Source organism: Pseudochaenichthys georgianus, chromosome 7 (assembly GCF_902827115.2).
Source record: "Pseudochaenichthys georgianus chromosome 7, fPseGeo1.2, whole genome shotgun sequence".
In the NCBI taxonomy this organism is placed as follows: Eukaryota; Metazoa; Chordata; class Actinopteri; order Perciformes; family Channichthyidae; genus Pseudochaenichthys; species Pseudochaenichthys georgianus.
Window position 1 is genome coordinate 6752267 of NC_047509.1, and position 13828 is coordinate 6766094.

Sequence of the window (13828 nt, forward strand, 5' to 3'; positions counted from 1 at the left end):
ACTATTGATGTTGATTTGCTCTGTTGACAGTTACATCCATGAAGCGATCCCAAAACAATAAATAAATAAATACATGAACAAACAAAGAAAACAAAATAAACTCGGGGTTGTTTTCAGCTAAAAGAATTATAAAAATGGATGATATATTGCTCTCCGAGATAATATGGGTTTTCTTGAAGCCTCATTTGCCAAGTTCTGTAAACCGTTGCAACCTAACATGACATTGAAAACTGATTTAGTTAGGAAGCACTTTTATTTCCCACTTAAATGACAAGGCTGCTGTCGATCTGTATAATTACCAACACATCTTATGAAAGGACCAAAAACAACTCCGCCTTTTGTCCGTCTCTCAGTACGTTCCCTCTTTCTGTCTGTGGCTCGAAGACCATTCATTCCTGCTGAAAACATCAATCTTTTCTTAGCAGCTATAATCAATATTTTCAACTGACATCATCTGTATGTGAAAGGAGTCATTTGTGGAGAGACACGACACACAGCTGTGCAGTTCCCTTCAGCGATACAGAGCCTTCAGCTTCTTCCAGCTCATTGTTTTTTATGAACCACAACTTTATGTTTTGTGTCGTCCTCGGCAGCAGACAGACACAGAGAGAGAGCAGCTGGTGATCATCGTGGAGCATTTAGCAGCTTAAGAGAAAGACATGCCCCTCGGGAGTAGGTGGAGACCAACAACGGGGCTAAGAGAGAGTGAATATTGGACTTACATTGGACTTACTTAAACATAGCTCTTAATACATGATAATGTAATGCAACATCAGGTCAGATTTATATGAAAATATACTTTTTTTTTTTTAAAAACACCCCAAAACAGCTGATCACTTCGATCAAACAGCCCTAATAGGAGGAAAAGCTGACATGTTAGGGTCTATTTTCTGCGGTGGATTAATCTACATTTGGTGCTTTGGTCAATATATATAGCAGCTGGGAGTGTGTGTGAGTGTGTGTGTGTGTGTGTGTGTGTGTGTGTGTGTGTGTGTGTGTGTGTGTGTGTGTGTGTGTGTGTGTGTGTGTGTGTGTGTGTGTGTGTGTGTGTGTGTGTGTGTGTGTGTGTGTGTGTGTGTGTGTGTGTGTGTGTGTGTGTGTGTGTGTGTGTGTGTGTGTGTGTGTGTGTGTGTGTGTGTGTGTGTGTGTGTGTGTGTGTGTGTGTGTGTGTGTGTGTGTGTGTGTGTGTGTGTGTGTGTGTGAATAAAGGAGCATGTCACCCCGTGCAGCAGTGTGACTGGTATATGTGTTCCAGTGGACAACAATGGAGCTTTTGGCCAGAAGGACGATAAATCCGTCTTTGGACACAGAGACAAGACTCGTTTGTTTGGACGAATATTGTTAGACTTGGTCTCAAAAAGCGTGATAATTGAACCGAGTATCTCGTAGTTTTTTGACCGCTTAATTACAGTGTGTGTGTGTGTGTCACCTGAAAGCTGTGCCAGCTCCTGATTGGCCTGCAGCCACAGAATCAGTCTCATCTCATCAGCTTTAATGTGTCCTTAAGATGTGAAGGTGGATCTGGGTCCCACACACACACACACACACACACACACACACACACACACACACACACACACACACACACACACACACACACACACACACACACACACACACACACACACACACACACCTGGAGCCATGCCTAGCAGACGGGTCCTCAGCCACATGTCCTGCAGAGTAACACGCTCACAGACTGCAGCTCAGCGTGGGTTCTGCAGGTTCAGCTGTGGAGATTAAAAAGAGAGGGTGCCCTGGAGTTCGGTCCATATTTTTGCATCCACTTGTATCTTTATCCGCTCAAACAGATCTCAACTTCAGTTCAAGAGCAAACACACTTTTCAAACTGGGGACTTGGTGAAGCTTTATGGACACCGATGTTTCTCCAGAGTAGAGCTGCAACAGTTCAACTATGAGTAAATTGGAAGAAAATAATCACCAACTATTTGAAAGTTGATTAATAGTTAACGTAATTTCAAGCAAAAACGGCATCAAATCTTGTTTTCAGCCTCTCATATAAATGTCCTGCTTTTATGTCAAATTAGGCCGCATATGTTTGAGTTTTGGACGTACAAAAAAGAGATTTAAAGATGTCACCCTTGACGTTTAGAAAGTAGAATAGGCGTCCCTCACTGGTTTCTGCCCTTAATGGACCTAACCTAGAATAAAAAGCGATAGTGGACATCATCTTTGGTTGCCGCTCTGCAGGATTATCAGGTTTGCTGTAATCCTCAGTAAACAGTGAGCAGTGAGTCATCAACACGCTGCGGTGCAGAGGCCTCGGCCTGCAGACGTGTCGAAGAGAAGCTCTGCGGCCGTCAGACAGAATAGAAAGCGTGAGATAATAATGTTAGTCAGCGTGTGAGACGTGATGTGAAGCAGACCTCCGCTCCGTTAAATGGTGTTTGATTTGTTTTGCTTGAATGAAGCAGACGGGTGGGGTTCGCTGCAGCGGGAGCTTTCAGACACAGACAGTGGGCCGACACTGAGAATAAATCATCCAACATTCATGATTAATCGCTGAAGTCATTCCTGATGCAACGTTTGCCTTTTCTTCTGAAATGTGGGGATTCTCCATCTTTCTCTGTTTGAGATCAGATTAGATTAAATTGGACTTGTTTTGACAAACACAGAAGATCGCTGATTGATAGCTGTTTTCCCGTCTGAAATACTTGTTTCCGATTATTCCGACCCCACATGAATGCAACGCAAATGTCTATTTTCTAATTTAAACCAAAGTAAAACCTCGTGATTCAGATTCAATCCAAAACGTAATGCGGTTTTCCTTAGCCCGTGCTTCACCCTTTCATAAAGGTGGTTTTTCTGTTACCCTGCTGACAGACAGACAAATCGAGCCCAAAACATAACGTCCTTGGCAGAGGTCACCTACTATCTTTGTGTATTGGACTGTGGGACAAAATAGGACATTCAAGATGTCACCTTGCACTTTGGGAACAGTTTGTCTAAAGGATTAATCAGCTAAGTAAACTCCAACAGAACTTTGAAATGCTTTCTTGTGACTCTCTTTGCGCCGCAGCTTCAGAAGGAGATATCTCTCGCTTCACTTTTCAAAACCCTGTCCGTCGTATTGATTTATGTTTTGAATCTCTCTGAACAGCGTCCTCTTACAGTGCAGCGTCGAGAGGAGAGACGCCCTGAGATCAAAATGTTGATACAGTTATTATTACTGTGCGCTCCCAGCAAGCAGCTTCTCCAGCAGCAGCAGGGCGTAGTGGGTTTATTCTGCCCTGAGTTTCACCTCACAGGCTGCACTCGGTTATCGCTGGAGGTGGTTTTCAGGGCTTTTAAATATAATTGGTTAGTTATTGGATTACCGTTATTAGGAAAAGCACAATATCTTATTTTAAAGGTCCCCTATTATACTGTTTTTCATCAATATATTACAGCTCTCAGATATATACAAAACATGTCTCTGAAGTGTTTGGCTCCAAACACCAAACAGATCATTGCAACATTACCCATAATCCCCTCTGTTTCAGCCCTGTTTCAAAAGTGCTGATTCTCTGTCTGTTACTTTAGATGAAAATAAGGAGCCCCTCCCCACGCCCCTCTGAGAGAGATTTGGTTAAAAAGAACACAATGGAGCTCTAGAGGAGATTCAGGGGATAAGGGGGGGGGGGGGGTTACCTTGGTTGCTGATTGGCTGATGGTTACACAAGACAACACATCGTTATGACATCATGAAGTGGCCAAAATCTGATCAGCTCATTTTCAGACAGGTTTTTATAGAAATGGATCAAAAAGAGAGAGAATCTTTGTTCCTGAAACTTTCAGAGTCTCTTTCCACAGAGGGGACACATGTTGATGTAGAAGAGACATGAAGAAGAGGGGACACATGTTGATGTAGAAGAGACATGAAGAAGAGGGGACACATGTTGATGTAGAAGAGACATGGAGAAGAGGGGACACATGTTGATGTAGAAGAGACATGGAGAAGAGGGGACACATGTTGATGTAGAAGAGACATGAAGAAGAGGGGACACATGTTGATGTAGAAGAGACATGAAGAAGAGGGGACACATGTTGATGTAGAAGAGCATGTTGATGTAGAAGAGACATGGAGAAGAGGGGACACATGTTGATGTAGAAGAGCATGTTGATGTAGAAGAGACATGAAGAAGAGGGGACACGTGTTGATGTAGAAGAGACATGGAGAAGAGGGGACACGTGTTGATGTAGAAGAGACATGAAGAAGAGGGGACACATGTTGATGTAGAAGAGACATGAAGAAGAGGGGACACATGTTGATGTAGAAGAGACATGAAGAAGAGGGGACACATGTTGATGTAGAAGAGACATGAAGAAGAGGGGACACATGTTGATGTAGAAGAGACATGAAGAAGAGGGGACACATGTTGATGTAGAAGAGACATGGAGAAGAGGGGACACGTGTTGATGTAGAAGAGACATGAAGAAGAGGGGACACATGTTGATGTAGAAGAGACATGGAGAAGAGGGGACACGTGTTGATGTAGAAGAGACATGAAGAAGAGGGGACACATGTTGATGTAGAAGAGACATGGAGAAGAGGGGACACGTGTTGATGTAGAAGAGACATGGAGAAGAGGGGACACGTGTTGATGTAGAAGAGACATGAAGAAGAGGGGACACATGTTGATGTAGAAGAGACATGAAGAAGAGGGGACACATGTTGATGTAGAAGAGACATGAAGAAGAGGGGACACATGTTGATGTAGAAGAGACATGAAGAAGAGGGGACACATGTTGATGTAGAAGAGACATGAAGAAGAGGGGACACATGTTGATGTAGAAGAGACATGAAGAAGAGGGGACACATGTTGATGTAGAAGAGCATGTTGATGTAGAAGAGACATGAAGAAGAGGGGACACGTGTTGATGTAGAAGAGACATGAAGAAGAGGGGACACGTGTTGATGTAGAAGAGACATGGAGAAGAGGGGACACGTGTTGATGTAGAAGAGACATGAAGAAGAGGGGACACATGTTGATGTAGAAGAGACATGGAGAAGAGGGGACACGTGTTGATGTAGAAGAGACATGGAGAAGAGGGGACACGTGTTGATGTAGAAGAGACATGAAGAAGAGGGGACACATGTTGATGTAGAAGAGACATGAAGAAGAGGGGACACATGTTGATGTAGAAGAGACATGAAGAAGAGGGGACACATGTTGATGTAGAAGAGACATGAAGAAGAGGGGACACGTGTTGATGTAGAAGAGACATGAAGAAGAGGGGACACGTGTTGATGTAGAAGAGACATGGAGAAGAGGGGACACGTGTTGATGTAGAAGAGACATGAAGAAGAGGGGACACGTGTTGATGTAGAAGAGACATGGAGAAGAGGGGACACGTGTTGATGTAGAAGAGACATGAAGAAGAGGGGACACGTGTTGATGTAGAAGAGACATGAAGAAGAGGGGACACGTGTTGATGTAGAAGAGACATGGAGAAGAGGGGACACGTGTTGATGTAGAAGAGACATGAAGAAGAGGGGACACATGTTGATGTAGAAGAGACATGGAGAAGAGGGGACACGTGTTGATGTAGAAGAGACATGAAGAAGAGGGGACACATGTTGATGTAGAAGAGACATGAAGAAGAGGGGACACATGTTGATGTAGAAGAGACATGAAGAAGAGGGGACACATGTTGATGAAGAAGAGACATGAAGAAGAGGGGACACATGTTGATGTAGAAGAGACATAAAGAAGAGGGGACACATGTTGATGTAGAAGAGACGTGAAGAAGAGGGGACGCATGTTGATGTGGAAGAGACATGAAGAAGAGGGGACACATGTTGATGTAGAAGAGACATGAAGAAGAGGGGACACATGTTGATGTAGAAGAGACATGAAGAAGAGGGGACACATGTTGATGTAGAAGAGACATGGAGAAGAGGGGACACATGTTGATGTAGAAGAGACATGAAGAAGAGGGGACACATGTTGATGTAGAAGAGACATGGAGAAGAGGGGACACATGTTGATGTAGAAGAGACATGAAGAAGAGGGGACACATGTTGATGTAGAAGAGACATGAAGAAGAGGGGACACGTGTTGATGTAGAAGAGACATGAAGAAGAGGGGACACATGTTGATGTAGAAGAGACATGAAGAAGAGGGGACACGTGTTGATGTAGAAGAGACATGAAGAAGAGGATTTTGCACAATAGGTGACCTTTAAATATTCTTTGTCATTTCCTATTTGTTAGTTATTCGATTACCGTTATTAGGAAAAGCACAATATCTTATTTTTAAGTCAGTTATGATTAGTGATTTGAAGATATGTATTGTTGTAATGTATAGTATATATTTACATGTGGCGTGGAAAATTGAGTATTTACTTTAACTGTTGTTGCGTGCCAGTTTTATTAAATCATTCTTAACCTTTAGCGTTGGCCTAATTATAACCTATTGTTAGAATGACTTAGTTAATCTGACTGTTGAGCAGGAAATGTGTTTTCAATGCGACCGAATGGATCTTTTTGACCTGTAGCATTTGATTTATTAGAGTAAACTTTTGATGTAGATTATTTTCCTTTCCCATGATTTTAATTTAAGTAAGTCGTGTTACTTTTGGAAACCAGAAAAGAGTGTTTCTACATTCATGATAATATGTTTTGTTCTATATTGATAAGTGAAGGGTGTTTGAGTGAAAACCACTGATTGTATTATAGTCTTCAACTTCTAAAACAGGGGTGTCAAACTCAAGGCCCGGGGGCCAAATCCGGCCCGCGACTTCATTTAATGTGGCCCGCAAGAGCTTTCAAAGAATATAATACGTTTATTATACTGTTACATGCCACTTTACTACATGTAAGTATGTTGCCCATAAACTACATGTCCCACAATGCATCTCGTTTTGTGACGTGCGCACTGAAGAGACTTGCAATTATTTGCCCTGGACTTCTGCTTTCAAACGTAGTTAGTTATTACCCTATCTGATAATAATCCAATTCAGAGGCTATAATATAATACATTATTTTATATATATATTTATATATATGTATATTTATATAGTAACAACCGGCCCTTTGAGTGCAACCATAATGCTAATGTGGCCGTGATGAAATTGAGTTTGACACCCCTGTTCTAAAACATAACCCAACTGATCAAGATATAATTATAGTGACTTTGACATTTTAGCTCTCCGCACAAAGTGGGCGTTTAGGTTAATGCATCATTCATCTGGACAGATTTCAACAATGGATTTTTACTTTGATTCGGCAACGAAAGGGTTATTTAATTGACTAAATAACAGATTGCGGCATCGGAGCAGGAACAGCTTGTGACCGCTCACCTGTGAGGAATTCTACCAGCTGTTAGACCCTGATCTGATGTGTGTTTGGAATCAAACATCATTAGCTGTGTCGTGTAGAGGACGACGGAACACATTGAGCTCCAATGCAGGGCAGTGAAAGTGAAACACGTCTGCTGTGACTCGCTCTCATTATGTCGATCTCCCTCCGGAGCAGCAGATGTTTCCTGAAGGGAACCATTTGATTTCTATAAAGAGGTTTCCCTCTGTGTTTCAGATGAGAACGATGTCTGATGAGACAGAGCAGAGAATGTGTGACGAAGACTTCGGGTCGGACGAGGAAGGAGAGGAGGGAGACGTGGAGTCGTTCATGGAGGACAACAGCAGCGAGCTGGTGGACCGCCTGAGGGAGCTGGAGGTGAGGAAACATTACGTTATTTTATTTTTGTTATATATGATTTATTTGTGACATTGTCAAGCACAGAAAGCATACACACATAGACCCTCACATGTACAATAGAGGGAGTAAAAGAGACCTTTCTACCAGGGTCAACAATACCACAAAAACAACATTGAAATAAAATAAATAATAATAACAACAAAAGAAACATATACATTCAAGACATTCAAAGGCATTAATCTTCTCGACGGAAACATTTAAGTTGATTGAATGTGATTTTCTGAGACTCGTAATGTTGGTACAAAAAATATTTAAAAGTATATATATTTTTAAAATACTTTCCTTGTATTTTGGAAGATTATGAAAAGATTTGTTGTTGTGTTGAAAGGAAGTTTTTCTTTTGTTATTTAATTGCATTGTAATGTTTTACATTTAATTTGTGTTCAAGTCTACCAGCATGTGTGCTGAAAATGGTAAAATACCATAACTTGCTTAATAACTATTGTTTCTGTTATAATATATTCATTTATTTCCCATTTTTAAAAGTATTATTCTTTAATAATACTTTTATTTTTTTACAAATGGAAGGAGCTTTCAGGATTACACTTAATGTGTATTTTATGATTACATGTGGTAAATAAAATGTATTTTTTGATATTTCCCTCACAGGCAGAAAACTCGGCTCTGATGTTGGCCAATGAGAGTCAGAGAGAGGCCTATGAGAGATGTTTGGATGAGGTGAGTTCATGTTGCAGGATATCATCTTAACAATAAATAAATACATAAAATAATTTCTGCTCAGATACGTCATTCTCTGTATGTGTCATGTGTGTCCAGGTGGCCAACCACGTGGTCCAAGCTCTGCTGAATCAAAAGGTGACATCAAGCCACGTTTCTGTGTCTGTATTTTAATTACCTGTACCATCAGTTGTTGTCTAACTTGTGTGTGTGTGTGTGTGTGTGTGTGTGTGTGTGTGTGTGTGTGTGTGTGTGTGTGTGTGTGTGTGTGTGTGTGTGTGTGTGTGTGTGTGTGTGTGTGTGTGTGTGTGTGTGTGTGTGTGTGTGTGTGTGTGTGTGTGTGTGTGTGTGTGTGTGTGTGTGTGTGTGTGTGTGTGTGTGTGTGTGTGTGTGTGTGTGTGTGTGTGTGTGTGTGTGTGTGTGTGTGTGTGTGTGTGTGTGTGTGTGTGTGTGTGTGTGTGTGTGTGTGTGTGTGTGTGTGTGTGTGTGTGTGTGTGTGTGTGTGTGTGTGTGTGTGTGTGATCAGGATCTGAGGGAGGAGTGCATCAAGCTGAAGATGTTGGTGTTCGACCTGGAGCGACAGAACCGAGCGCTTTGTGAGCTCTTTCAGCAGAAACTGCCCAACCACCCCACGGCCCACTACCAGGTAAGTCCACTGTAATGATTTAAACTAAACTCCTTCCCACTGCTCGAATCAGATACTTCACTATCCTTAAAAGTACTCCGACAACAATGTACAAAAAATACTCCATCTGTGTATAGAGTTAGAAATAAGTGAGCTAACCAGATCTCTGTAGCCTTCTATACATCAGCGTGGATGAAACACCTGCATTTTGTAATGACCTGTTGGTGTTCAAGTTGCATTATGGGTAATGTAGGCACCAGTTTCTGACGAGGAAAACATATGTTTCTCTGGAATAACAAAGACTATATCTATCGTCTTGATGGATAGATATGTATGTATTTTGTTGTCATGCAAATAAAGACATAAAACAGTGTGTGATATTCTATAATACAAATATTCCTTTTAAAGTGATAATGTCATAGATGAAGTTGAAGGTCATTTTAAGTACTTTAACTACCAGGTAGTTACATTTATAAGTCATTAAACCCAACTATAAATCACTATCATGAAAGTACAGTGTCATAAAAACATCATAGTTTAGTGTGTCGTAAAACATATGAGAAGTACTGCACTTGACTTACAATGAGTCTTCATTTGCTTGTTTCCTTCACCTCGGCTCCTCGGTCTTTGCAGAGCCAGTCATGTATATCATCTGGGCTTTTCCCTCCTGCTCTATTGTGTATGCCGGGGCAAGTAGCTCCGAGTGGTCTGTGTAATAACCCGTAGTGTATACAGTGTCAGCATAATTGCCTCGTCGTGATTCTCCCGTTGCAGGTCCAGACGGGACCGCTCCCAGACTACAATGCACAGCTGCACAATGACTCTGCAAAACAGGTGGAGCCTGCACAGACTGAAGCACAAGCCAAGGTGATGATTGCAAAACATGAAGAGTGAAACAGTGGGACTACATGAAACCCTCTGTGGGTCCTGTGTGACGTCATTACATGCTCCGACACCTGCTCTGTTTTCCACTATTGTGCTTTAAAAAGCTAATCAGCCCTGCACTCACTTCCTGCACGCACACACTCTAAAGGTCTTAGTGAACTTCATTGTTTAAAGAGGCCCTATTATGCTCTTAGGAGTTCTCTTTTTCCTGTATTGTGTTATATATTCTCTCCCAAACACTCTCTCCCCCCCCCCGGCCTGAAATGCCTCCATTGTTTACTTCTAAAACATAGTGACACCACCATATCAAACTATCGCTTCTATTGGCTAGCGCTCAAACACATTGTACGTGATAGGCTAAGGGGCTGGACATCTCTAAGCTGTTGACCAATCACAACCGAGCCGGCCAGCTAACCAATCAGAGTAGACTGGGGTCTGGTTTCAGACAGAGGGTGAAAAGAGGTGCTGCAGCACAGGCAGTATGAGAACAATAAAGAGCTTTGTGAACATGTCCCAGGAGAGACACTACATAGAAATATGAACCTGGAAATGTGCGGAATGTCTTCTCTAACATTCACTGAAGTTGCAGCAATGAATTTAATTCTAATTGAAATCTCTTTCTGTCTAAAGGGAAATGGCTACCGCACACAACATGCCTCCCCGGGCCCTCGTGGCCCCGCCTCCTCCATGGAGGCCCTCTCTCCCTTCTTCAAGAAGAAAGCACACATCCTGGAGGTCCTCCGCAAGATGGAGGAGACGGACCCTCTGAAGTTCCACCCGTCCACCACCAGCTTGTCTTTCTGCGACTACAGCCAGGTGCTCATGTCCACAGAGGCTGTGTTGGCTACAGCAGCGGACCCCCTCCCACTACCGTGCAAACCCCACCACACACACTGCCACTGCTCCCGCTCAGACACCGACTCACACCAACATGTGAACGGTGACGGGGGGGTGAAGTGTGAGGCGGGGAACACCTGCTGTTTACACTGCAAGAGGAGCCCTGACAGTCCTCCGAAACCTTGCAACCACGTCTGTAGTCCTTCCAAAGCCCCCCAGAACCATGTCGTTCCTGCAGCTGCTATTAGCGAATGTCTCAGTGAGAGCAGGACAGCAGAGCCCCCGTCCAAACAATGCACCAAGAGTGAAGCCCAGCAGCCACCGGCAGGCGCTGCCGCACGGGGCTCAGCACCAGAACCTGATCAGAGCCTGGAGGTGATGGACGTGGAGCAGGAGGGCTCTGAGAGTCTAAATGTCTCTGACGAACTCTCCGGCTTCTATCCCACATCACATCTGACCAGTTCTGTGAAGGAAAGCGCACACATCCTCCACCACGATGTGGAAACAAGCGACGGTGTTCACAACGGCTTCAGCACCTCCCTGTCGAATGACCTGTCAGCAGTCCCGGAGAAAGACGTCCCAGATCCGCAGGCTTCTTCCGTCAGGGCCAGCGCCTCCGTGAGCCCCAGCCCGTCCTGCCTCACCGAGATTAAAACCGCCGCCATGAACTCTCCGTCCAAAGTGCTCAAGTTCCTGAAGATTCCCACGATGGGGGAGAAGTCCCAACCCGCCACGTCCACCGTGAAGCTGAGCCCGCAGCTCACCCGCAGCTCCAGGATCCCCTGCCGCACCAACAACTACGAGGTGTACCACTCCCCTGTTCCCCCCCGCAGAGCCACCACCACAGAGAGGTGCCGGCAGCCCCCCCCACCCCCCGCCAGGTCCGAGTCCTACCCGGCAACACACTCCGCCCCGACGTCCCCTCCTCAGTCTGAAGACGTCTGCTCCCCGCCCGTTAAGGAAGTAAGCTACAGCAGCCTCTCAGCGCCTAAAGCTGCTCCAAAGATGGCCGCTCCTTCTTCCACATCCTCCTCCTCACCGAAAATAGCACAGAGGGTCCCTCATTATGAAAATGTCATGTCCAGAGAAGAGGAGCCAACACAAGGCCAGAAAAGAACCACACTTCCATCTCAAACAAAGGGCAACGGCGGAGAGAGGAAGCTCGTCAAGTCGCTACCAGAAAGTGTCCTGAACCCTCCTCCTCCTCCGCAGAGAAAGGAGTCGACCACTTCCTCGTCCGAGTCCTCGTCAGACGATGAGGACTCGGACAGCCCGGTGTGGGTCAACCAGCACAATCTGCCCGGCGTGTCCGCTCCAGGTAAGCTCACACAGGGAAGACTTAACTTCTCACAAACCAGAGAGAAACAAGAGGTGGATGTGAGGGAGACGCAGAGGTCCGATGTGGCCCAGCAGCCGCCGCCGCCTCCTCCAGCCAGGAGGACCGACTCCTCCATCCCTAAGAGGCCTGCAGCGGTGGCAGCGAGACCCCAGCCGGACTCCAGTCACCACGCTTTCAAAGACAGGCTGGCTGCTCTCGGGAAGCTGAGGAGTTCGGAGGATCTACAGGTCGGTCTGAGGCCGGTGGAAGAGGGCACCTACGCAGAAGAAAGGTGTAAAACAGAGGAGAGGCCGATGGAGCTCCAGAAAGAGGAGCAGAGACATTCAAAATACACCGACTCGTTGGATAGTAAAAGCAAAGTTAGTAGTGGCGGTTTAAAATACCCGGGGTTGTCTCAGCTGTATGAACACCCTGTGAAATCTACAGCGGTGAAACAAGAACTGTGCGTGACCAAAACCGAAGGCCCCAAGAGTAAAATTGGTCTGCCGTCCCCTAATGCCGACGCTCCGCAGGTGCTGCGCAACAACATCAAATGTCCTGGCTCCCTGAATCTGGCCTATAACCTTAAGCCAGTCCCTCACAGCAACAACAGCCCCAATAAAATCCCCCCAAAGTCACCGTCCAAACCATGCCAGGGCCCGTCCGTCCACAAAGCAGCGAAACCCGCGGAGTCGCCTCGTTACTCGTCTAAATCAGAGGAGAGGACCAAGATCAGCGGGAAAGGGAAGAAGAATCCCATGTTTGGAGACAGCCTGCCGCCTCCTCCTCCCAGACCTCCAACGTCGGAGGTGGAGAAGCCCCCGCCGCCGGCCACCAGCCCGACGTCCGCCATCGAGCAGAAAGTGATGAAGGGCATCGAGGAGAACATGCTGAAGCTGCAGGTGCTGGACCGGGGGCCGCAGCCCACCGAGGTGAAGCAGAAAGCCTCCAACGGCATCGCCAGCTGGTTCGGCCTGAAGAAGAGCAAACTGCCCGCGCTGCGCAAAACGGACGCCACGAAAGTGAATGAGAAGCGGGAGTGGAAGATCAACATCCCCTCGGTGGGCAGGGACCCTGTGAAGGTGGCCAGCAGGTGTAAAGAAGGAGTGGAGGGCCTGAACATCTCCACGCTGATGGAGAAGGCGGAGGGGCTGCGGAGGGCTCTGGAGGAGGAGAGGGCGTACGTGGAGAGGTCGGGCAGAGGTCACTCCTGTGAGGTGGTGATGGACCAATCTCAGGGACAGCTGGCCGTCATGTACCGGGGGGGGCGCTCGGACAACTTCATGCAGCAGCTGCTCAACAGGTGAGGGCCGGCTGGGTAACAAACTGTTCTATTTGAGGAGTAGGAAGACATTTTTCAGCTTCTAAAATATGCTTATTTTATCTTCTCCTCTAGCTTGGCTGAAAGAAAATAAGATACAAGATGTTAACTGATATTAAGTTATGAGGGATAAACCCCGTGAGATGAACCACCCAGTTCTCAAGGGGTTCCTAATGTGTCGTACAAAGAATTCACCAAAACTAAATGACAAAACTAAATCAGGTCACATCCTACAGACAAGACTACTACTTAAACTGAACCACTACAAGGCCACAGAGAGGCCATGAACAAATACATTTGCCCTGCAATGAAATACAAATAAATAACAACAATTTGTAATTATATTAAAATACAAACAACGTATGTTACGATACAAGAACATATGATTTAATTGTCACGATTAAGTCTGAAATTGTCTTGAAAACATCGACAATGACAAAT

General features: G+C 45.2%; 1 protein-coding gene across 3 annotated transcripts in view; it reads left to right on the forward strand.

The window, feature by feature from the left end:
* The window catches only part of nckap5l (NCK-associated protein 5-like), a 50296-nt gene that overhangs the window by 29003 nt on the left and 7465 nt on the right, over positions 1 to 13828 (forward strand). For all 3 annotated transcript variants that reach the window (XM_034087278.1, XM_034087277.2, XM_034087280.1), the window contains exons 3-8: positions 7541 to 7681; positions 8333 to 8401; positions 8501 to 8539; positions 8928 to 9047; positions 9801 to 9893; positions 10542 to 13369. In XM_034087278.1, coding sequence (XP_033943169.1) covers positions 7541 to 7681; positions 8333 to 8401; positions 8501 to 8539; positions 8928 to 9047; positions 9801 to 9893; positions 10542 to 13369 — 3290 coding nt within the window. The remainder of the gene's footprint in view (positions 1 to 7540; positions 7682 to 8332; positions 8402 to 8500; positions 8540 to 8927; positions 9048 to 9800; positions 9894 to 10541; positions 13370 to 13828) is intronic.